The sequence below is a fragment of the Pholcus phalangioides genome, unplaced genomic scaffold (assembly GCF_987345545.1).
Source record: "Pholcus phalangioides strain wild (caught in Gottingen) unplaced genomic scaffold, Ppha-v1.0 ptg000030l_1, whole genome shotgun sequence".
NCBI classification, from domain to species: Eukaryota; Metazoa; Arthropoda; class Arachnida; order Araneae; family Pholcidae; genus Pholcus; species Pholcus phalangioides.
In genome coordinates, this window is record NW_028301620.1 from 1,347,676 (window position 1) to 1,374,281 (window position 26,606).

At 39.8% G+C, this 26,606-nt stretch overlaps 1 protein-coding gene across 2 annotated transcripts in view; it reads left to right on the forward strand.

Moving 5' to 3' along the window:
* LOC149067427 (H(+)/Cl(-) exchange transporter 5-like) overlaps positions 1-26,606 on the forward strand; it is a 36,696-nt gene that overhangs the window by 727 nt on the left and 9,363 nt on the right. The window contains exons 2-15 of one of the 2 annotated variants that reach the window (XM_089252625.1): positions 179-468; positions 4,393-4,617; positions 4,807-4,952; positions 7,096-7,260; positions 7,347-7,553; positions 8,253-8,333; positions 8,635-8,817; positions 8,914-9,003; positions 16,721-16,845; positions 16,967-17,108; positions 17,223-17,308; positions 18,519-18,646; positions 18,771-18,885; positions 19,032-19,130. In XM_089252625.1, coding sequence (XP_089108751.1) covers positions 201-468; positions 4,393-4,617; positions 4,807-4,952; positions 7,096-7,260; positions 7,347-7,553; positions 8,253-8,333; positions 8,635-8,817; positions 8,914-9,003; positions 16,721-16,845; positions 16,967-17,108; positions 17,223-17,308; positions 18,519-18,646; positions 18,771-18,885; positions 19,032-19,130 — 2,060 coding nt within the window. In that variant the 5' untranslated portion in view covers positions 179-200. Of the gene's footprint in view, positions 1-6; positions 469-4,392; positions 4,618-4,806; positions 4,953-7,095; positions 7,261-7,346; positions 7,554-8,252; positions 8,334-8,634; positions 8,818-8,913; positions 9,004-16,720; positions 16,846-16,966; positions 17,109-17,222; positions 17,309-18,518; positions 18,647-18,770; positions 18,886-19,031; positions 19,131-26,606 lie in introns of those variants that run through there. The other variant, XM_089252624.1, reaches the window with a different exon arrangement.

Sequence of the window (26,606 nt, forward strand, 5' to 3'; positions counted from 1 at the left end):
GTGGGCGCCCTTTTCCTACTAAAATACGTCGATAACGCTATCTTTGTTGGCAGGCAGGTCCGTCTCTCGAATAGCTTTGTAGGTAGTACTCGAATCATTTTAATAGCGCATTTCTCTTTCTATCTTCCTTACTAAACATGACTTTTTCCCTGTCTCTGTGTCGGGCTCTGAAAACAAGGAGATAAGAAGTTTCGCCATCAATGGCAGAAGGTGCTTCGTTAGTTTCAAGCGTCAGAAACGTCCGGATTTACGAAGCGACGAGGGACAGAGACTCCTTCGAGAACCAGCGAGACACCGAAGACCCATTACCAGATGATGGCGAAGTCAAAGATCACATCCGCAAGAAGAAGACATGGATATCCAGGAGAAAGAAGAAGCTCAACAGGAGACAGAGCAGCGAAGGGTCTTTCATACATATCACGGGGACGGGCACCATCTTGGAAGATACCGCTGGATTCACTCAGACAAGTAAGAAATACAGGGTGATCCAAAAGTCCCGACCCCTTTTGGAAAAAAAAATTGAGAGCTGTTAAAGATAGAGGGAAACGGTTTAAAGCATTTGAGAGAGAAGGTTTCAAATATTTTTTTTCTTTACAACAAAATTTCTGTATGCGCGCCTTCAGTGAAGCGGAGGGTGTCAAGCCTGTGCAGCATTTCTTGCCACGTTATTTGTAAAATTGGTGTCACAAAGAATGGAAGTGAGGATAAAAGTAAAGTAGATGGAAATAAAAAGAATACTTCGAAACCTTCTCTTTCAAATGGTTTAAGCCGTTTGTCCCCATCTTTAAAATAGCTTCTTTTAAAATACTTTTTCAAATGAGTGTCAGGACTTCTGGACCACCCTGTATATTTACGATAAATCATGTCTATGCGCTTTCATTTTTGGGTATTTGCTGTACTTTTTAGATATATTTGGCATCCATATTTTTGACATGAATTTACAGGGTGTAACAGCTGAGGCCAAATTTCTTTTATCAACTAATCCGGTGGTTCCTAAACTTTAGTCACCCGCGGCTCCCTTGCCCCTAATTCATTGTTCATCTGCGGCACCCTAGAATAATTCAGTATATATTTTCATTGATAAAAAACCATTTCAAAATATAAATAGGCGCACAAATCGGTATCGCCCAGCTCGCCGCGACACCCCTAAAAAAGGTTAGCCGATGCCCATAGGAGCCGCGACGCACACTTTGAGAGACACTGAACTTATCAAATATGACTTTTTGTTGAGAATAAATGCATTTTAATGCATTTTATGGTGGTACCAACAACGCCAATTCAAAAGAGATATCGACAACAGCATAAATTTGGTGACAACTGATGATAATGCTACCTCTCGGTGCAACGATGGCCTCTCTACAACGATATTTTTTCTTGTTCCGCAGAGCATTGTTATATCGAGGTTTCACTGTATTTTATTTTCTTTCTTCACAGAGTAATAATACTATATCTTAAGTCTATGAGGTTTCACTGTATTTTATTTTCTTTCTTTCGTTCTCATTTACCTCGTTGCGCATTTTGCCTGTTGTGGCTCTTGAATTTGTATTTCAACGCAAATCGCCCTCTTGAAGTTTGCCACTCGACAATTGTATGTAGATTGTTTTACGTAAAGACAACGCAAAAGGGTTCTAACCTAGGGTAGAAAATGACTTTCATGTTCAGCGCATGTTTGCATAGGATTTTAATCACTGGCACCAAAAAGGGAGGGAAAAAAATATCCTAAAGTAATCCTGGGAGTGAGCATAAAAAAAATCGAAAAAAATCTCGATAAAAAAATTTATCGAGCTTACCAAGACGATTGGTAAGTATGCATAATAACCGATTTATCACATTTGCATACTTACCAATCGTCTTGGTAAGCTCGATAAATTTTTAACTTTTACCGCTTAATGTGCGTAATACCCAAGTGTCGTTAGTAAATTTGATAGATACTGAAAACATTATCACTTTTACCGGCGATTATGCATAATAACCAAGTATCGTTGGCAAATTTGATAAATACTTGAAATTTATCGCTTTTATTTGTGATTACGTATAATGCTCAAGTGTGATTGATGAATTTGATAAATATTAAAAAAATTCCAAATGAGTCTAGTGTGTGTAATGAATATAGTCGGACCCCGATATAATGATAACAAATTTTACGTTCGTACCCCGATATGTATGAATTATCATGTATAGTATATCATATAGTACAATTTATATCATGTTTACCAACGACGCGACGCTTGGGTATTGCACATAATCCATAATCGCCGGTAAAAGTAATAAATTTAGAAAAATTTGTCAAACTTATCAAAATGCTAGGAGATTATACATAACAGTCGGTTATCTTCTATGTATATATATAAATTTGATTTTCTGTGTGTGTGTGTGTTCTCTTTACAAATCTACAATTTTAGATCGATCGTCACCAAATTTTGCATATGTACCAAATGGGACCCGACTTGAACGATAGCCTACTTTAAAATTTCGTCAGAGCAGGGCAAGTGCCCCAAATGGGAAAAAACTGTCGGGCAACAATGGTTTTTGGGCCTCAACAATCACTTTCCGAACGTTTACTTTGGTTACCGTGGTTCCCTAGCAATGCGTTTCAGACGTGTATATGCCTTTACAATGGTTTGTCATTTCTTCAACGCTGTCAGTATATGTACAATATTTATGGCTTTATAATGGTTTGCCACATTTTCAATATACTCTCAGTAATGAGGTTTTTTGAATGACGTCGTAATCATCATCAGCATCGCTTTGATGGTCAGGAAAAGAGTGATCCTGATAGAAATCAGTGTTAAAATTGCCGATTTTACTGTAGAAATGCGTAAATTTGGTGGGGTTTTCTGTCACATCAATAATTTTAAAAATTATATTGAATTCTTGATATTTGAAATATTGAGTTCGCTTAGAGATACGAAGCTCAGAAGATCAAATATGAAGTAATTAGCCGGACCTACTTTTGAGTTGGATATTCATGCAATGACATTCATTTCAACTTTTTATTTATATCTTCATTGAAAATTAATGTCTCCGTATTGTCTTTTAATATTCAACTGCATAAATTCATACAGTTTAGGTTGTTTTAAAATTAATTATCAGCTCGTAAATCGAAAAAATTCCACAGCTTTAATTAAGCATTTTTTGAAGCAGAAACAGGCAGAGATAGATAACTTGAATTTCAAGGGGGAATCAAAATACCTAGCACCCTTTAAAAAAAGAAAAAAAATATATATATACAGTATATATATATATATATATTTTTTTACGTTATTTTAAATCTAGATTTGTTTATTTCATGAGTCGCGCAGGAAGTATCAATATTGGTGAACTTAGACACGGTTTGTATGTCTCTCAAACAGGGGGGATATCACGTGATCCAAAAAGCCTCATTGAAGAAAGCCCGGGCAGCGCCGGGTATTACAGCTAGTCTTATATATAGTGCCCGAGTGGCATGGTGGTAAGATGCACCGTGAAGGTTGTTGTCAGGGTCCCGGGTTCGAACCCAAGGGAGGATATAGATAAGATATGTTCCCTAAAGAACTCGAGGCGACCACCGATAGACAGCGCCTTCACTTCCAACCCATCTCACTAACGGCAGTAAATTGCAATATAGCGATATGGCCAGAGTTGGTGTTTGGTGAAGTAGTAGTAGTCTTATATATAAATGTGAAAGTCTGTATGTATGTTCTTTATACAAATCTACAGTTTTAGACCGATCGTCACCAGATTTTGCATATATACCAAACAAGACCGGGATTGAACCGTAGGCTACTTTAAAAGTTCGTCAGAGCTGGTCAAATGCCCGAAATGGGCAAAAAAAACTGTCGGACAAAAATAATTTTGGGCCTCAACAATCACTTTCGGAACGTTTACTTTGGCTACCGAGGTTCCCAACAATACGTTTCAGACGTGTATATGCCTTTACAATGGTTTGTCACATCTTTAATGCTGCCATTATAACAGTTTATTCCTTTATAATGGTTTGTCACTTTTCCAATCCTCCCAGTAATTGAAGAAAACCCGGGAAGCGCCGGGTATTATGGCTAGTTGTATATAATAACCGGATTTATCCCATTTATCGCAACATATTCTACTGAAATGGGGGGGGGGGGTGGTGGTGTTGTGACTGAAAGGAAGAAATTTCTCGCTCGGTACTCAATATATGATCAAGGTTTCCGTATTTTAGCGACTTCAAAGGGGGAGGGGTAGCGTACGTATTCCCGATATAAGTAATAGTAATTGTCTTGACGAGTACCCCTTTCATTTTGACGGTAGAGTTCTAAGACACCAAGTATGCAATATAAGACATTATCTCCTTGAGATGGGAAGCGGGATGTATCCGGTCCTTCAATGTCAATATAATACATTATTTTTTGCTTTTATTGTATCTTTTCGTAGGTCTAGAGAAAAGAGAGGCCTACGCCGAAGTGGACGAATTTCCGAGAGGCGTCGGCCAGTATGAAGATTTCCACACGATCGACTGGCAAAGGGACCTGGCCCGAGACAAGTACAGGCGCGAGTACCTCGACAGGAAGATGTCGTCCAATCTCTGCGGACTCCTCAATGGTTATTACGACGCCTGCACCGGTTGGATTTGCGTGTTCCTTGTCGGAGTTGCTGCAGGTGCGTGATGTCACTGTTTGATAATATCACATGCATAATAGATACTGTAGTACGTTCTTGTGAGCGCTAATTCATGCTTCTACTCAACTCATGAAAATACGGTATTTCGTCGTGCACCAATCCGTTCTTGGACTCAAACTGCTCGATATATTGTTGTGTGCATTACTTTTGTGTGTTCTCATTTTGTAGGTTCGATAGCAGCCGTTATCGACATCGGTGAGGGATGGATGTACGACTTGAAAGAAGGCGTATGTCCTCAAGCATTCTGGCTGAACAAGGAACAGTGCTGTTGGTCGTCGAACTTGACCTTCTTCGACGGCAACGAGTGTATCGAGGCTAGTCGATATAATCGCATTCTCTCTCTCTCTCTCTCTATCTATCTATATATATATATCCCCTTGTTTCACCAAAGTGTATTAGTGTGATTTATTTGTGGAATGACTACAGTGGCATCCAAATAACTGGGTCAACAGGATCCTCGTCACACAGCATTGTTGCCGTGACTCGTAATACGTAGAAGTGTAGTTACGGTGACAGTGCCCCAAGTCTATCAGTTTCATCATTGGTTCAGTTGGTCTAAAATCCCTATATGGCCACCAATAGTTGTAAGTTCGGTTCAGATTATGCTCACTAGATGACAGCATAATTTCTAATACTTGGTTCACATTTTGGCTACATTTCCATGAAATCTTGGCTTGAAATTTGTTAACGATTGGCAACTCTGATGTCAATTTACTGGTTGTGCCCGTATATTTTACATTATGGCAAGCTGCTTAAAATGGTCAGCTCAAGCATACGTCACTCACTATAGTGGGCCTAGACATCCTGGGCATAGCTTCAGGATGACTGTGGTTCCCAATTTCCACAGGCACGAATGCAAGCCGATCTCCCCGTTAAAAAGTATCGCTACAGAGAGTAACAAGCCTACAACGGTAAAATCTTCAATCCTTATACTTCACTCATAGTTCAAAAAACCGGTGACAGATGGTAGCACTATAACAAGCATTGCACAGAAACAAGCTTCACATTAGGTTCACAACACGCACACACCACATTCCAACATCTACCAATTCGTTAGAAGTTCCGCAGAGGAATATGGACGAGGTGCATGTGTTGTTTAGTAGTAGCTCTAGGATGGAGGTGGGGCACGATGAGCACCGAGATGTTCGCGGTAAAAAGGAAAAAAAATTATTCTTACATGAAAAATGTGCCCTTTAACTTATTTTTCCCAGATAGGAGGCACGTTGCCTTTTATTTCACCTGCATAGACCTATTTCTCTAGTCACAGAATTTCGATATCTGTGTGGAATGGCAAAATAACACGCTGCCTTATACAATGTAGGGATATTTTTTCTGCCCAGCAAAAAAAAAAAAACTCTATGTACACCTATGCATTTTCAGGCTCTAAACGTCCATATTTTGTAAACTTATTCACCACGAAAAAATGGTGCCTTTTTTGGGCACTTTTGTCCATAACCAATAAACGGGTAAAAATAAAATTTCATCAGCAAAAAATATGCCTTCTAGAAAATATTTAAAACAGTAATTACACATTACATATAATGATACAATAATTACACATTACATATAATGATACAATAATTACACATTACATATAATGATACAATAATTATACAGTACATATTATATTATTTATGAGAAAGACATCGTTGAACTAGAGATCCTTCTGCCACCTATCGAATAAAATTGTTGCAATTCTTTGATTGAAATTAGCAACCGGATTTTGATTAATGCACCGCATGGAAAAAAAACAATATGATGTGCCATTAGTAAATATTTTATAAGCAATATTATTAATTAAACTATCAAATTCATCTCGAAATTTTAACAGTTATTTTTTGTGTGTGGTAAAATCTTATCACTAAAACTCGCATAGAATCTTCCATAATGATTAGAAAAATTGCACTTAGATAATTTTACTTATGTTTTTTACCGTACAAAAATAACAACAGTTAAAATTTCGAAGCAAATGCATTAGTTTAATTAATATTATTTGCTTATAAAATATTACTTAATATCATATCATAGTTTTTTTTATACGGTACACCAATCAAAATCCGGTCACTGATTTTAATCGAAAAATTGTAACAGTTTTATTTGATAGGTGGCGGAAGAAGTTCTACTTCATTGAACAATGAACATTGAACAATCGAAACATTCATGTTTCGCACATGTAATACAGTGATGAGGTTAAATGAACGTAGGTCTTGTGTAGCGGAGACCTAGGTCCGTTTAAACCTCAGAAGATGCCTGTCACAGATGAGAGCGAAACGTCAGGAAGAAAATGCCTTAGACCATGGCCTAACAGCCCGGAAACCGCTTGTAAGTCATGTACCAATTCATTAGAAGTTCCGCAGATAAATATGAACGAGGGCCATGTAGGGTTTAGTAGTAGTAGTCTTTTAATGAGCTTTTCTATGTTGGTCTCATTGCGCTTTTTTTTTTTTTTTAATCCAGTGGACTCAGTGGAAAGACTTCATGGTGAAGGTCAATCTACCAGACTCCCTCGAATACATCTTATGCTACGTAATATACGTTCTCTGGAGTCTTTTCTTCGGTGCACTCGCCTGCTCTATGGTCAGAACTTTGGCCCCATATGCATGCGGATCCGGGATCCCGGAAGTTAGTTCCATTTTTTCCTCCGTCGGCCAGTACGTACTACTTTACTGGGTATTGTAGGCGTAACTTATGGCTCTTTTATCCGTCAGATCAAAACGATCCTCAGTGGTTTCATCATCCGCGGGTACTTGGGCAAGATGACGTTACTGGTGAAGTCCGTGACCATCATGCTGACCGTATCTTCGGGTCTGATCCTCGGCAAAGAAGGTCCCTTGGTGCACGTCGTTTGCTGCATCGGAAACATCCTGTCCTACCTATTTCCCAAGTACGCAAAGAACGAGGCCAAGAAACGGGAGGTCAGCAATTCTCTTCATATTAAATTAATAATAACCATTTGCTTTTTTTCATGTTTCTTTTTCCTCTTAAGAGGGGAAAAAGGAGGCTGAGCTGCAGCAATAGACTGGCTGCGCCATGGTCAATCATTGACAGTACTGTATACATTGGATGTTCCAGAGCTCTACCGCCAAATGGAGAGGGGTGGTGATGATAGTAGACGTCGAGGCAAACAATTTTTCTAATGGAACCCATGGTCGCAACACACTTATTCGATGGATAAGTGCCCTATCCCACTTCAGGAAGTCGCCAAAATATTACAAAATTGCTCACATTATGAGGAGCGACAGAGAAATTTCTTCCATCCAGTCGCTGGCCATAACGGGGAGAGGGGGGGGGGAATATCGTTCCCTGCGTGGGGGGATATTTTTCCCCTTTTATTCCCAGGATTACTTTAGAAACTTTTTCTTGCCTATCGTTTTCTTGATGTCCTTGGCTTTGGACAAAAAAGGTCATTTACAACCGTAGGATTCATTGGAAAAAGTCTTTACGTGCACTATCACCCTCTCTGATTTTGGCGGTAGAGTTCTGGGACACCCTGTAGATCACTCTACCAATATACGTGATAGTCAATAAATTGGTCACTTTCTGATCTCGTTCAACGAACTTCGTGTTTTCACAAAAAATTGACACCTGATAGAATCTGTTTGATTTCTTTGAAGGTCTTATCCGCAGCCTCGGCAGCCGGAGTGTCCGTCGCGTTCAACGCACCAATCGGTGGAGTTCTTTTCAGTCTCGAAGAGGTGAGTTTCATGTCCTTCTACGATATCGGTGTCCGTCGAAGTGCTGTGTCGAATGAAATTAGAGCAGTGGTTCTCAACCTTTGAAGGCCCGTGGGACGGTTCATTTCTTTTTTGTGAGCGGAAGACCCGGTCATACACACGACTAATGGGTAATAAATGGTTAAAAATGAAAAGGTAAACAACTCATGGCCCGGTTTGACTGATGCCGGGGCCCAGTACCGGGCTGCGGCTCGGCGGTTGAGAAACACTGAATTAGAACGAACGAATCTTGTTTATTACTCGTATTGCGCATTCTTTGCAGGTCAGCTATTACTTCCCGATGAAGACACTGTGGAGATCGTTCTTCTGCGCTTTGGTGGCCGCTTTCGTCCTCAGATCCATAAACCCGTTCGGCACCAACCACCCTGTCAAGTATTACATGAACGCCACGAGGAACTGGATTCTACCCGAACTGATACCTTTTGTTCTTCTTGGAATACTTGGGGTGACTATCAAAGTATTAATTTAATAATTAATACTTTGAACCATTATGTTAGATCATGTCTAATTTCAAAGAGATTTTTTTTCATTGAATTTCTAGGGTCTTCTGGGCACAGCATTCATTTGGTGCAATGTTAATTGGTGCAGGATTCGAAAGAAGACCAAACTCGGGAAATATCCCATTTCGGAGGTAAAAAAATTACTCCCAATAATTTTTTTCTCTTTCTCATTTTTTTAACAAATCATATTACACAAGGAGTCTTCAATCTTTTTTGAGCCGTAAGCAGTGTCCTCTATACCATTCTGTGATCTAGATGCATGATTCACACATCCAAATTCGTTTTCAGTCCTCCAAATTTCATTGAAGAATGAAAATACTTCTTCACAAATTTTAGGGTTTTTTTTTTTTTAAATAGTTATTTTTGTTTTTTCTTTTAAAAAAATGTTCCTCTTCTTACAAAACTACCCCCTTAAAATTTTCGAGTGAAATTACTCCTCAAAATTATTTTTGTCATGTAGTATTATTTTGTCATTTTGTTTGTTTGTAGATAGTCGGAAAACACTACTGTATATTATACAATTATAACATGTAAGAAACATCATTGCACTGGAGCTTTTGCTGCCACCTATCATACAAAAATCACAACTGATATAATTCTTCGATAAAATCAATGGCCGGATTTTGGTTGACGTGCTGCCCAGAAAAAACCATATGCCGAAATATATTAGTTTAATTATTAAGTTTGCTTCGAAATTTTAACAATTGTTGTTTGTGTATTGTGAAATAACGTTAGTAAGTCTTCTTTGTAATTGAAAAAATATAAACCAGAATAGACTTGATTCTGGTCAATACATATTTTTTCGATTACAATTACAAAAAGTTGGGGGGTGGCACTCCGAGTCCTGCCCTCAGGGCGATTACAGCGGCTTACAGAAGGCTTAGCATGCTAATGTCAAAGGGAAATTAATAGTTTCCCAAAGGTCAGAAGTCGAGCCCGGGTATAATGCGCTTAAGTTTTTTTGCAGGTAGCATTATTTTGTACGTGACCAGACCAGAATTTAACTTTTTAGCCGATTCCTAGCCCATGGGGCCAACTACCGGCATAAAAACTGGCCAAGAAGGCCTATGAAGAGTAAAATGTGGTAATGTTTGTAGATAGATAGGTGCGGCATGTAAGTGTAGTGAATGTTAAAAGAACTGGTCAAAATAGTCATGATCGAACGAAGAAGGCAAAAGCCACCACAACCACAGAAGCAGGTCACACGTCTTCAGTCAGCAACATCTGTTCAAAGTAGAAAAGGGGGAAAAAACATCAAATGGGGATCGTGACGCAAAAAACCCCCAGCAAGAGCATCAAAAAGCAAGGGTAAAAAAGTTCTGTTTCTACTCAGTGCATCAGAGTTAAATGGGGAAAATTAGAAATATTTATGTGAACACAATTTCAGATCACAAGAGACTTTTTTTTTTCTTTTTTTATTATCATATACATTTTATGCAGTTCAAGTCCAATAAGTATTTTGTATGGGAAAACATATGGGGGTAGAAGTCGAATGATGCAGATCAATTAGATATAATTAATGCTGAATAGATACAAATAATATCGATTTGGTGCGAATATGTCGAATAAATGAAAAATCGTCAAAAGTACAAGGTGCAAATATAGAGTAGGGAATGTGCACTTCAAAAATATTTACAAGTGAGAAAATACCTTTACAAATTTTCCCATGTAAGGTGCCCAATTTGTTTGGGTCTCCTATATTTTCTCAGTTCTATTCGTTGACTTGGAAAAAAACAAGGAGGACTTGCAGTTCCAGTCATCTGCTACTAATGCAGGTGATCTGGTGTTGAAAATTTCTTTTAGCAAATTTAAGTTCAAATTGTTGTTGGGCGGTTTGTAGATTGCACAAAAATTCATTGAAGCTCTATTTATATGAAGACAGACCGCCACGGCTTCAATGTCATTTGAATCAGAGAGAATGATTTGCTGATAAGGAATACAGTTTTTAATAAAAATACAGACCCCCCTCCCCCACGATTATGCAGCCGATCCCGTCGGACACATTGATAGCCACCAACATTAATCAAAAGCCGGTCACTGATTTCAACGGAGGAATTGTAAGTTTTAGTTGACAGGTGGCAGCACGAGTTCCATGTTTCCTGCATGCAATAAAGGAATGCATAATGTTTTCAGTCAGAGTGAACTATATATGTGGTACAGTCGAGTCCCGTTTTAATGAATACCGTTATAGCGAAAATCTCGTTTTCACGAACACTTTTCTAATCCCCCCAGATAAGTTGACACAGGAACAATGCAAAAACCTGGAATTCCTATATAATGAAACTTCATTATAACGAAGTGATTTCACCGGTCTCTTGGTGTTCATTTTAACGGGATTCAACTGTATATCTGTCGCTCGCGGGCCAGAAAATTGCACATAAAGTGACCATGTGACCCGTATTTTACGAGATATTCTTGCAATTTTGGCCGTTCCAATCATTATGATGCGTGATTCACGCATCTACATTTCATTGAGGAATGAAAATACTCCTTCAAATTTTGGGTAATTTTTTTGATGACGCAATTTTTCTGTTTTTTATTGAAAAAACAACCCCACTTTTGTAATAAAAAAGGTAAAATAAAATTCCTTAAAATTCAGGTGAAAAGCGAAATTATTCTTCAAAATTCTTTTTTCGGACATGATCGCGAATATATGAAAAAAAGCATCTATTAAATAAAGAATTTACGTCGTTTTTCACTCGCAAGGAAGAAAAAAATCGTCTACCAAACTAACGGAGGGAAAACGATTCTTAGATAAGAATTTGGTTTGCAAAATTCCCTCCCGCCTCTAAACTAAAGATCAAATCCCTAGCTAAGAAGCGGATTCTTATTAAGAACCAGAAAGTGTGGTACACCCCCAAATACCAGTGGTTCTCAAATTTCTTGCAGCTACGGGCCGGTGAAAGTAGTTGAACGGTTTTAAGGACCGGGGAGAAATGGGGGACATAATTTGCTGACCGGCAAAAATAAACAGGCCAAATGAGTAGCGGATCTACAAAAAATAAATGGAAGAAATGAAAAATTCACGGAACTGCTAACAGCCAAGACTGAAACAAAAACCAAAGACAGAAAAAATTTAAATAAATCTAAAATAATATAGAGCGAGTGCATGGACTTGGTGGAAATGTTTCGCGGACCAAGGACCGGCGATTGAAAAACACTGCTCTATGCCCATCGTCATCATTAGAAGAACAAGAGCACCCGCGTAGCAAATGTGGCATGCGCCCAAATTCACTTCTCCATAATTCTGATCTTCGAATGGAATATTTACTTGAGGAACGTATCAATATTTCACGAATACTTCAGGCTGCTCGTGAGCAACAGGTTGAAGATTCCTGCGCTAAACAGTGGCGTAGCCGGGCTTTGGTCAGTGGGGAAGAGCAAAATTCGGAAAGGCACCCTTTTTTGTTCCTGCTTTAGGCGCAAACTTGAAATTATGCATTAGTAGAAAGAACTTCAAACACTTTTCAATTTTAAAAAAATCAGATTAAATTTATTTTGTTTTCAGTTGATGTTATTTTTCAAGTTTCAATTGATTAATTTATTTTAATTAATTAAAAAAATTTAAATTATATTTTGTTTAGTGTACTTATACAAATACAAAATCACAACTGGGAAATCGCCCGAAAGGGTGGTTGAAAAAAATTTAGATTAAAATACAAGAAATGATAGGAGAATAAAATAAAATATATTCCTTCTTTCATAAATTAATTTAAGATGAGAAAATACAGAAACATCTTCAGGCTTCCATTTAATCGCTTTCACCATGTTATACTCTAATCCAGCGGTTCTCAACCTTTTCTGAATCGCGGAGCCCTTTTTAGTGTATAATTTCTATGGCGGAGCCCTGTTTAAGTCGAGGAGCCCTTTTTAGTATATTATTTATACGGCGGTACCCTTTAGGCCTCTTTTTTTCTTTGTTTATCAAATTTATTGATTTATTTATTACCTTCGAGTGGCCGCGGAGCCCTTGGGGCTCCGTGGAGCACCGACTGAGAACCGCTGTTCTAATCGTACCACTATTGCTACTCAATCGTACACGCACTTTTATAGAATCTCTAACAAATTGGTGCTTGCCGGAAAGTTCTGTCTTATATTATGCGTCACCATAACACATCTATGATGTCATAGTTACGCGTGGTTTGTGTTCGAGAAGTTTTTGCAATCTGTCTTCCATATTAGAAGTAAAGCTGGCAGATGCTTGAATTTTTGTGTTACGCAGATACCACGGTGAAAGCCTGCCTGCTCTCTGCGGGAAAAATTGTCAAACGGAAGATCGGTTAGCATTCGTACCTCGAAATTGGATAAACGAAAAACACACTGACTCCAAAATCAACCACCACCACTCTGCCGCTAGTAGGGTGAGTCCATCATGATGCCCGCACGATCGCACAGTGGCTATCGCATACTTCTGGATTGCAAACGTACAAGCAAAGCGCGCCATGAATCCAAAAAAGTTTGGGAATCACTGTTTCAAAGGAATTAGTGTGTGCCGGAAATTGTCGTATACGTCCTTAATGTGTTTACAATGTGTTTAATCTGTTTACAATACAATTGACACGTTTAAAAAGAAATACGATAAACATGTTGGGGTAAATCGAGAAGCTATCCATTCTTAGAATAAGACAACCATAAGTATTCTTTATGGGCATTGTATAATATTTTATCATGTGTATATATTGTTTATAATTTGTGTCAATTGCATTTTTAATTGGGTTGCTGTATTTTTGAAACATATGACATCCATATTTTTATGGGCATCTTTTTATCAGCCACCTTGTTGGGTATTTCGCCTGTTGTGGCGTTGTATTTGTATTTGTCTCGTACAAGAGCCAAAACTCCCCCTTTCCTTCATGTCAAATCTGGCACACCCCAGGGCTCGGTCCTCTCGCCATTATTATTTCTAATTTACATAAATGATCTACCCGACTCCATAAACTGCCGCATCAGACTCTTCGCTAATGACTGTCAGACTGTGTCATCTATAAAACAGTGTCCAATCTTTCTGACCAAGAATCTCTCCAACACAACGTTAACATTATTTCCAAATGGTGCTCAACCTGGGAATTACCCCTCAATTTCTCAAAAATTGTTTTTATAAAAGTTACCCGTAAAAGAATCCCCCACGAATTCTCCTATTCTATAAACGACTCTTTGATCTCTGAGGTTTCCCATTATAAATACCTGGGCATTATAACCTCTTCCGATCTCCGCTGGAACCTTCACGTTGATTATATCTTTAATAAATGTCTCCAAAAACTCTTTTTCCTTCGCCGTAACCTATAATACTCCATCCGTCATGTTCTTCACTTGTGCTACCAAACATATATTCTCCCTGCCCTCTCCTATGCCTGTGAAGCCTGGGATTCCCCACACCCAAACCAACATAGACAAATTAGAATTTATCCAAAATAAGTCCACTCGTTTCATTTTTAAATGTTGGTCTTCTGTCTCCATAACGGAACTCAAGCGTCAACTCAATATCCAACCGCTCTCCTCTCTTCGACTTATCTCTCGTTTAACTTTTCTTTACAAAATCCTCCATGGGTTTTTTAATATTGACACCTCCAATATTCTAATCGAACCTTCTCATTTCTCCAAAAAATTACAGCCCATCTTTGCCTCTTCAGATTGTCACAAATTTAGCTTTTTCCCAAGAACTATTATCGACTGGAACAACCTACCATCAAATATTGTAGATTGCACCACGATTTCCGAATTCTCTCGTACCATTAATCGTCACTTTCGCCATATATAATTCCGCATCCTCTTGTATAGGCCTCGGCCAATCAATATTGAATAAATAAATAAATAGTATACGCGCGACGTATGAATCTTCAGTTACTTTTAAATTTTCCACGTAATACTCGGTCAATTCCAGGCCCAATGTCCAGATGCCTCAAGTGCAAAAGGGACATCATGAAGATGAAATCCAGTTAAAATTTTCGAGAGTAAAACTGTTAGGCAGGCATTTATAAACAGGTGTGGGGGGCTCAGAAAAATCCCTTTGATGCTCGTAAGACGGCCCTGCGTACACCACCAATGTGTTGTTGTGAGAAATAAAGAAACAAATAACACCTGGAATTCTGCTTTAAAAAAGCGATGAGTATATTTACAGTGCCTTTTTATATCATTTTATTTCGGAAATATTCAACAGATTTTCTGTGTTCGTCGTGGATCATCACCAACCTTTTTTGAGGGGCGTCGCAACGCGTTGGTGTATTGATGCGTGCTCATTCAGTTCTTTAAAGTGGTTCTTTTTTCTACATTAGGCCAGGGATTCTCAAACTGTGCGCCTTCATTCTTGTTCAGAAGAGCGGTGATCCTGGCAAAGGTTTTTCGAAAATATTTTTTGTTAAAAAGCTAAAGGGAGACGGCAGAGCTCGCGGATACGCATTGAATAGGGAAAAGGGACGCCTCGGGTGGATAAGTTCAACACCTGCGTTAGGGTGTGAACATAGTCCTTATTTCCGATTCCGGAAACCCGCGTTGTCTTCGATTGGTTAAAAACCCGAATTTCAAGCTAAAAAAGTTGAAATTCTGGTTTTTAACCAATCGGAGACCACGCGAGTTTCCAGATCGGAAATGCCGACGCACTATGTTCACACCCTTAGGCTATTCTGGACAGCCGCAGATAAACGATGACGAAGTCAGGGGGACCACGGATTGCAAAAGTTTAAGGAACACTGGATTAATTGGGCGTGTCATGTGAGTTAACAAACACACGTCATAAATTTTTCCAGGGAATGATTTCTCCGATTCAGTAAACTACTGTATACATGCATAATGATGAGAGAAACAGCGATTCAAAGAAAAGAGAAATTACACCATGAAAAAGAACGATTCTGAGAAAGTCACATTTCAACACAAAATTATGCATCGTCAACGCATATATAGTACACAATATATTATCGCACAAATATAGAAGACTGTAATTTCCTCTCTCACTTTCTGCATTTCAGAGCTCTATATTGGCCCAAGATTACAGGTCTTTTATTTCATCCACCTTTAAGAGAAACTCTTCCAGAATCCCGTTTGTGTTTCATCTTGGGCTTTTTGGGGCTCAAAAGCTCAGAGCAGTTTTCCACCCTTTGGAACTGCCCTATACACAAGCTAGTAGCTCTTGCGAAGACACCTGGAGATAACGTGGCATTTCTAGGCACTCTAAATCTAGCCAAGCCCATACATAAGGAACCCAAAGAAAAGGCGATACTTCTTGGAGCTTAAATCCTAGATATTACTTCATAGGTTCAGTAGTCTCGCCACAATAGGTTCCCGTGCTTAATTTCTTCAGAAGGCGCCTTAATCAAAGCTCTTGGTGGCTCTTTAGAACAGCACGAGCATTTCGTGAAGGCTATATCTCAGAACTGAGGCATATATGAAAGGTATTTCTAGGATCTCTACCGAGAACGACCAATAGCATGGGGGGAAAGGAAAGTTACAGCAAGAAGCGGGCAAGATTTTGTCATGTAATACAGGCGGGAACAGGGGCTGATCTGAACATGCTTCCAGATGAAGAACTTGAGAGCGACTTTCAAAAATGGTAATATGAAAATCCTCATTTTCTTTTCTTTCCTCTTCTCTCAAATAACTAGTGCAAACCCAATCACTGTGAAACTGCAAGAGGCGCAAATACACAAATGGGGATTTTTTTTTCTCATTCATCATTTTCGTCAATGAAGGTAGAAAACGAACAATTCAATTTTTTTTCATCAAGTTTTTTTTAAATATAAGTTATTTAGGAGAATAGGTGCCAATGTAAGCAAAATTTTGATTGGGAGGGGCTACGCCCCTGATTGTATGTACGCGAATTCGAATATTGATGTGATTCCTTCGTTCGTTCGACAGGTTCTGGTTGTGACGCTGCTCACCGCACTGGCTGCCTACCCAAACGAATTCACCAGAATGAATACCAGCGACCTCATAAGAGTGCTGTTCAACGAATGTGGAATTCACGACTCGTCGCTGTTGTGGTGAGGATTCTAACTAAACTGAATGGGTTCTCCCAACAAACAAATGGTGCACGAGCTCAGTTGTAAATAGCATAATCCCAAATACACCACCAGTTCAATGACAGCTTCATTTTTCTTTCAGTGATTACGAGAGGAACATGACATCTCTCGAGAGGAACATGAGGATTATATCGATGGGACCAGGGATACGCAAGTCACTGTACTTGCTGTTGCAAGCCCTAGCCTCAACTTGGGTGCTAACCATATTCACGTTCGGAATGAAGGTAATTCATCATCATCTTCGGACACCCTGTCTCAGTCGTCCTATAACTTGTTCCAAGACTTTTCAAGTTACAGTGTGTGAATACATCTCTTTCCTACCCCCCCCCCCTCCCCAGGTTCCTGCAGGTCTGTTCGTGCCGAGTATGGCGATGGGCGCTATAATGGGACGGCTCGTCGGAATTGGCGTACAACAGCTGACGATGTAAGTCGACATCGTGTCCGCATCTCAATCAATATACAGGGTGATTCATAAAGAAATATGCAGTTCATAAAAGTGCTGTAAAAACAGTAACCATTGAGGTGACATAGTAGGTAGATGCAATCATAAATTTTGTGTCCCGCTAGTGAGAGAAGTGACGCAGGCAATAGCGTGTGTGTGTCGCATGTATAGTCAGTCAAGATATCGGCATCGAGGAAGACATTTTGCGTTCCCCGAGAAAACTGTCATGGGAAGCTCTTTTCTGGATATGTTGAGTCTATGGTTGGTGCCACAGATGCAGGAGCAGTGACAACTTTATTCACCATTTGGATTGAAAATACCGTTACAAATTCCATTTCGCTCGGTTCAAGAATGCAAAACGCTTTCTCCACTGCCATTTTGAGTGCCTAGTCACGTGGAAAAAATGCTCGTCATTGCCTACGTCCCCTCTCTCTCAGTAGAACACAAACTCTTTATTATTACATCTACCTAAAGCAGTGTTTCTCAAAGGGTTGTGCGTAGTGGCTCCTATATTTAGGGGCGTTCGCGGCGAGCTGCAGATATTGATTTGTATACCTGTTTATACTTTGGAGTAATTCTTTTATAAGGTAAAATATCTACTAAACTATTTTAGGGAGCCGTAGATAAACTATAAGTTGAGCAAAGGGGGCCGCGGCTGACAAGAGTTTGAGAACCTAAGGGGATCACAGTTCTGGTCCGTACCTTCAAAGGTTACTGGTTTAAAGCATCTGCAAATGCCACTGTGGTAGTCGAGCGGTCATAGTGACGGCCTCGCATCGCGAGGAGCCGGGTTCGAACCTTACCGCACCGGTGATCGGCTGAAGTTAGTTTTCTGTGGTTCCCAACTTCAAGAAGCAAATGCGAGCCGATCTCCCGTCAAAATGTTTCACCACAAAGAGCAACAGTCCTGCAACGATACAATAATTCAATCATTACATTTCACTCATAGTTGGAAAACTTGATGGCAGATGGCAACATTACACGGAAGCAAATTTCACGTTAGGTTCACAACACGTACTCCAACGTATACCAATTCGTTAGAAGTTCCGCAGAGGAATATGAACGGGGTGCACTACTGTGGTTTAGTAGTAGCGTTTGGAAATACAGCGTATACCTCTTTACGAATCACCCTGTATACTATCACACCAGTGGTTTCTTCTTGTTTTGATCACAAAAAAATTTCTACTTACAGAACATATCACGATTCGTGGTTCGTAAAATCGATCTGCAGCACATCTAACGAACAAGACTGTCTTTCTCCCGGACTTTACGCCATGATCGGAGCAGCCGCCTGCTTGGCGGGAGTCACGAGAATGACCGGTAAGGCATTACTACCATTGTTTGGGGACTACCCTATACGGGACTCGTGTCCGTAGTTATCAGTCGAGATCGATAGTCACTTTGTGAATCGGACGTTGACATGTCTTTTGTACACTAATTCCAGTGTCTCTGGTCGTGATTATGTTCGAGTTGACCGGAAGCGTCGATTACATCGTGCCTCTGATGGCGTGTCTCATGGTCAGCAAATGGGTCGGCGATGCTCTCGGGACAGAAGGGATGTATCCTTTTTTGTACGGAATCGCGTCGATTCCGAGAAACGTTTTTCGTCCCTCTTCATTACGATGGATCAGAAAAACATGGCGTAATTTTTTTTCAGGTAGATTGTACTATGACCATATCAATGTAGCTTTGACTGATATTGTAGATACGACGCTCACATTCGTCTGAATCGATATCCTTTCCTCAACAAGAAGGAGTCCTTCAAGCATTCGACTTCGGCGAGGGACCTCACGAGAAAGTCCAGGTGAGTGACATCAGCTCGATACTCGGCCATTTGATTTCATTCACGGCCGCTGCCTGACTAATCACGCAACTGTAATGCTTTTTATTTTGTATACAGGGTGCATAGGGCAACAGGGCGTATGACATTTTACTGGCGACCCGTTGGTCCTAAAGACATACTTCCGATTAGAAAAAGTACCCAAATAACATGCAGTAAGTATTCAGATATCTCATTCATGTTGCAAGGGGTTGTATAGTTATCAAAACAAAAAAATTAACTTTTTAATTTGCCCAAAAACCAAATTAGAAAGTTGTGGTCCTGTCTCTCGTGATGCCAACTAAAAACATTCCGCGTTTCTAAGTACAATATACGAATTCGAAAAACGGAAGAAAGTTTGGGGGGGGGGGGAAGGACAGCATTAAATGCGGGTAAAACGATTTACCCGCATTTAATGGGCCTAGAGAGGCCGTACAAAAAGTTAATTTTTTCAATTTTAATAACTATACAACCCCTTGCAACATGAATGACATATCTGAATACTTACTGCACGTTATTTGGATACTTTTTCTCATCGGAAGTATGTCTCTAGGACCAACGGGTCACCAGTAAAATGCCATACGCCCTGTTGCCCTATGCACCCTGTATACTCGTGTATGTTTTTTTCCTTCGTTTCAAAAACGGTATTTTTCACAAAAACAAACCGTTGACTCCTGAAAAAAGTTTTGTCACAAGCAACAATATTTGTCCCGATCTCGACGCCATCTTTCCATGAGTCGTCACTGTCTTTTCAACTACTTTTCAGGACAACTATATCTCTTGAAAAACGCCTTCCTAGCATCAATGTGTCTTGAGTAATATCAAAGCCTCCTAGATCAAGGGTGCTCTACCTTTTGCAGAGTGCGGGTCACTTCATTGGTTTCAGAAGGTGTCTCGAGACACTTAAGTGATCTGGAACAGCAACCCCAGGTCACTTAAGTGATCTGGGAATGTGCCGTGGGACACTTAAGTGATTGATCTGGGAATGTGCCGTCGGAAGCTTAAGCGATTGATCTGGAAATGTGCAACAGCTCATTTTATTAAAGTGAGATTATGCCGCGGGCCACTTAAGTGATCTGGAGTTGTGCCGCGGGTTACTTGAGAGATTTCTACTGACCACTTAAGTGATGCATTATATTATGTGCCACTTGGTTCATTTTTACAAAACTAGGTGTGCGAGATCACGGGCCACATTTGGCCAGAGGGCCATGGGTTTAGGATGCATGGTGTACACCAAAATACCATACAACAAGAGTGTTCAACCTTCAGGAACCCATTTTTTTTATTGGAAAACGTGTCATGAGACATTTAATTAATTTATTGATCTTCAAATGTCCCGCGGGTCACTTAAGTAATCTGAAAGTAGCCGTGGCCTGCGTGAATGATCTGGAAGTTGTCCCAGCCTCCTCAAGTGATCTGTAAATATGCCACGGGTAGCTCAAAAAAAAAGTGATCCGGGAATGTACCACAGTCGACTAAAGTGATATAGAACTGCACCGCGCTCCACTTAGTTAATCTGTAGATGTGCTGCGGGCCACTTGAGTGGTCTAGAAATATGTCACAGGCCACTCAAGTGACACGAAACTGCAACTAGGATCATTGGAAGTGAACTGGAAAAATGTACCCCATTAGTTAATTTTTTACGAAATTAGGTTTGACCTCATAGACCATATCAGATGACTACGAGGGCCACATTTGGCCAGCGGAGTAGAGCATATGCATGTCCCAGATACTACAAGAACTGGATAGTCTCTTATCTAGGATTGGTGACATGCTTTCGAATGTTCTGGCGTGAACAACATTACGTGTGGAGAGACGTCATTTTTCTCCACAGCTCAACATCACATCAAAGAGACTTCCTGGATATATTAATGCTGAGATGAAAACTTTGGAAAAAAAAATTAATTTTGTCTCCACCGAAAATTGAACCCTGGGTGGTCCGAAAATAGCGAGAGGACCAGGGTTCGATTTCCGGCGGAAACAAAAAACTTTTCAAAGTTCGTTTTAGTATCAATATCCAGAAAGTCTCCTTCTCGCATGTGTTCCATTAATGCTAATTGCAAAGAAAAATATCTTCTGTATTCAGACGTACCAACTTTTGAAATCCAGAGATTCTCCCGAGGGGGAGGGGAGCCCCCCGGCACTCACAGACTCGATCAAAAAAAATAATTTCGGAAAAAAAAAAATTTGTTTTTAATCAATTAAGAAAAAGTCCCATTATCCCTCCCCCTAAGGCAGGTTCTGAATTGCCCCTGAGCAGAATATAATTCCATGTCAGTCTTTCCATGCAGAATAGAGAAATCACATCTACATACTGTTCATAAAACATAAGTGTTTCCTTGCGTGGATGCTATCAGTGATTGATAATCTTGGGTATATGAACTCTTAAAAGCTTTATATATTTGCTTTATTATAGCTTAAAGTTTTATATTTTCTTTCTGAACACGTTTAATCGGAAGAAACAATTAAAAAAAAACTCAAATTACAAAGCTGCCGACGAAAAAAACGTGTTTACCTCATGGCTGTTAATGGAATACAATAATGATTATACAGGAATTTCGGCAACGAAGGTCATGCCCCTGATAAATGATTGCCGATAAACGCTACGACAACGAAGTCGCGTCTTTGCCAGTTGCTTAAATGCGGTCACAAACACATTTTTTAAGGCTGCTCGATGGAGCAACAGTCCTACAACGGTAAATCATTCAACCATAACACTTCACTCATAGTTAGAAAAACTGGGGGCAGATGACAGCACTACACATAACAAGCATTACACAGAAACAAAACTTTACGTCAGGTTGCACTACACGTACACGCACATTCCCGCATGTACCGATTCGTTAGGGGTTCGTTGGGGGGTTCCGCGGGGGGGGGGGGGGTGCATGTGTGGTGTAGCAGTAGTAGGTAGGGCCTCCAAAAAATGGCTCGGGGATCCATGATGTTCTTAAGTCGGCCACCTCGTCGGGCAATTTGCCTGTTGTGGCGTTGTATTTGTATTTGAAATGACCACGGCTGTCCTCTATGGGTGTTTTCCCTAACGACGACACGTGAAAGCTCGCGTAAAATCTAGTTTTCTGCCAAAATCCGGAGAAATTTTAACAAATCCGGAGAGCAGGAGGAAGGATGAAAAATCCGGAGCCTCCCGCCTAAATCGGGAGAGTTGGCAGGACTGTGTATTCCATCCCTAATTTCCTGATCATCTCAGAAGACAGAAAGACATAACAACAACGTAAGTATACCCCGGATGTGATGAGGACAACAGCTAAAAGGTATGTCCTCACTGGTGCGTCTTCTTTCAGCAGCTTTCAACTTTCAATCTCGTTTTTTTTTTCTTTACCGCTGAACTCTATCGCATGCCTCAAGTGGCGTGCCTTTTTTCTGTCTTCACCTATACGGCTAAACCTTTCAATTCAGATGCCGATGCAACTGTCGCAGTGGATGCAATTTCCACATTTTAATGTGAAAATATGTGGGGGGAAAATTGCTCTATAAAAGACGGAATATATAGACGAAATCATTCTCAAAATTACTCAACTTCGGAATAAATTAAAAATTAAATCAAGTCGTTCGTCAACTTTACCCGAATATAGTCGAGTCAAAGAAATTAAGAAAACTGTATACGTCTATTTTGCCAAGTCGCAATCTAATACGTATTTAAATAATTTTTTTCGTTCAAAATTATAGTCAGCGCATTATTTTTCTCAAGTGTTTATTCATACATCAAAGCACTAAATCCGTGGTAATAGAAGTGAAAAACTTGAAATTTCCAAATTAAATAAATTTTCATAATAAAAAGTAGCAGAATATGATAGCCCAAGATGATCAGATTTAAAACATTTTCGCACACAATTCGAATATCAAAAAGGAAATTATTTAATATGTTGTTTCAAACAATGTTTAAACTTGAAATACCGTACTTTCGACAGTCAGTAACAGAAAATTTCCCTAGAAGAGAGTTTCTTGTACGCTCATCCCTAAACTCGGCGTGCTACTCGAAAGGTTGGTCCTGCGTACGCTTCTGGTTGCAGCTCTAATAATATTCATGAAAATAAAATCTGTATAAAACTGTACAGTTTTTGAGAAATAAGCGAAGATTATTACTGTGCTGAAGGGCACAGTCTGTTCCTCATAAATTCGGGCCCTGTGCAAACATTAATCTTTTCCCTCCCCCCACCCTTTTATATAACGTTCTTTGAAGCAACTTTTTTCCAGTCTCAAGCACAATGCTTGTTCCCATCATCAAAAAGGGTGTACCCTTATCAAGTTTGGCATACGACTGCTTGAAATCAGGATGATTTTAATCGTTGAATGTAATTTGTACAAAGTGTTCAAATTGGGACGTTAATCAAGTACTCGCAAACATGAAATCGGACACGAGCATCAAGCACTTTGAAAGCACCACAGTGCCCGCGAGCAGTAGGTTGAATATGTCTGCTACAGATTACAATTATGTAAAAAGTTTACATAATTACTCTCAAATTAAATTCCACGTTTGGAAATATTCTACGGAAAGGCAGGTTAAAAAAAATAAAGGAAAGAAAATCCAAATTTGTGGGCCTCCTAAAATTGCAAGGGCGAAGGGCACTTGCCCTCGTTTGCCCATGCAAGAAAACAGGCACTGGTAAAGGGGTCTTGCATCCGGTAAGGGTGATCCTCCAACAGTTGACTAAGTATTATTCGTGTGCCTCCACGAAATGTTTAGAAAAATGTGGAGTCAAGAGTTTCAACAGCACGGTGGACCTTCGATGAAAGTGATATTCGGAGGGCGTACCAATTTATATACTTTGAAAAATCATACCATTAGATCTTATTATAAATAGCCCTCCAACACATCTGGTTAAAGTTCTAACGCCGTGTCTGGGTGGCCCCGCGAAGAGCTCGTGAATTATTTATAATTACACAGCAAACCTCCGTAACGCGAGCTCTTCGCCAAAACATGAAAAAGAAATCGACCAGCATTTTAACATGAAATTCTACCAAAAAATAATTTTCAAGACAATCATTTAATTTATAATTTTACAATTATAATTACCGTTAATTTAAATTTACCTTCAATAATATCACGTAATGCACTACGTGACCTGAAGCCTTCAAAAGTGTCAATGTTTTTTTTTTTTGTTGACGTCAAAAATCGAGAAAAACCTTATGAAAACAACACTGAATCTTCACGAAAAGGAAAGGGAAATTGAACGAAAATCCAAACCTGGTGGAGCAGAAGGAAAAGGAATGCCTCTTAAAAAATGGCCGCCTTTCAACAAGTTTGAGTCACGCCTGAGTGATTTACGACACGCTTGATGACAGGTGTGCCAGTGGAAAGCGCATTGACGCAGAAAAGACGCACCAGTGTAGACATAGCTATAGAGAGGCCTTCCTTCTGTCGTGTTCGGCCATTTTGACTTTACGTCTTGATAAGCGAGCAACCTCCGATATATGAGGTTATATTTCTTGTCTTTGTCTATGCTACTGAGGAAGAAACTTCGCGTAATGCAGCGTTTCTCAACCTGTGGTCCGCGGACCACTCACAGTCAAACTCGATAATTTAATTCTCATTGAATGAAACATTATTCAACCGTTGTAATTGATATTAGTAACACCCACATGAGTTCAGTTAAAAACATACCCACTTACGTAGGTTCACTGTACATCATGGTGGAGGAAAGTACGGGATATCGCCGAATTTCGCCAAAAACTGCAATATATTGCCTCAAATACAAATACAAATACAACGCCACAACAGGCAAAATGCCCAACGAGGTGGCTGATAAAAAGATGCCCATAAAAATATGGCTGTCATATGTTTCAAAAATACAGCAACCCAATTAAAAATGCAATTAACACAAATTACAAACAATATATACACATGATAAAATATTATACAATGCCCATAAAGAATACTTATGGTTGTCTTATTCTAAGAATGGATAGCTTCTCGATTTACCCCAACATGTTTATCGTATTTCTTTTTAAACGTGTCAATTGTGTTACAATTTACTACCTCTGGGGGTAAGCTATTCCATTTATTAACAACCCTATTGGAGAAAAATTCCCTGCGACACCATAACCTTGCATTGTCCCTCACCAATCGATACTGGTGTCCCCTTGTAAAAGCAGTCGATTGGCGGTGTACTAAAAGTTCATGGTCCATCCTATCCATCCCATTGAAAATTTTGAACACTTCGATCATATCTCCTCGACACCTGCGTTCATCCAATGTAAACATATTCAAAAAATGAAGTCTTTCTTCATAACTCAAGCCCCGTGTGCCAATAAGGACACGCGTAGCTCTTCTCTGCACCCCTTCAACCAAGTCTATGTCCCTCTGTAGGTATGGTCTCCAAAACCTTACAGCATACTCCAGTCCAGGACGAACTAAGCCTCGAAAAAGCGGAAGAATGACTTTAGGAGAACGCGAAGAGACCTTTTTGAAAATGAGACCAAGCATTCTATTCGATTTTTTGACAACCGCTGAACAATGTTCAGAAAACTTAAGTCGCTCGTCAATGAGAATTCCCAAATCGGTGACTCTAGTTGCATCCGGGATAGTGACACCATTCAACTCGTAAGAGAACCGTGGGTTGTTCGAACCAAAATGAGCGACCATGCACTTATCTACGCTAAACGTCATGCTCCATTCATTTGCCCATGCTGCAATCTTGTTTAAGTTGGTCTGGAGCAACTCCCTATCGCTTTCATTTCCGATTACCCCCATTAGCTTCACATCATCTGCGAATTTGCTAGTAATTCCATCGATACCCTGATCGAGTTTGTCGATAAAAAGTGAAAAAAGTATGGGGCCAAGGACACTTCCCTGAGGAACTCCACTTGTGACGTCTGTCCAACCAGAGAATTCCCCGTTCACCATAACTCGTTGCGACCTATCTCTTAACCACGATTCTATCCAATTCAGCAAGTTGCCCCCTATTCCAATCTCGTGTAAACGCTTCAAGAGTTTGCCATGTTGGACCCGATCGAATGCCTTCTGGAAATCAAGGTAAACAACGTCGACATTTTTGCTCTTACCCAAAGCCTTAGTCACGTAATCATAGAAGCAAAGGAGGTTAGTTACACATGACTTCCCCTTCCTGAACCCATGCTGATTATCCGACAATACATTATTCTCGTCTATCCACTTCACAAACTGCCTTTTGATGATAATTTCCAAAATTTTCGAGAGGGAGCTCGTCAAACTCACTGGACGATAATTAGACACCACTTCTCTACTACCCTTCTTAAATATCGGAACAACGTTAGCCAGTTTCCAATCTCTCGGGACGATACCCTCAGCAACACTACTCCTGTATATCTGTACGACTGGCCCCAACAATTCATTAGCACCTTCCCTGAGAACCCTGGGATAGATATCATCTGGTCGTGGTGCTTTGCTTGCACATACATTTCTTAGAAGATTTAGGACCTCCACGTCTTCCACTTGAATATCGTTGAGCGTTTTATTACCCC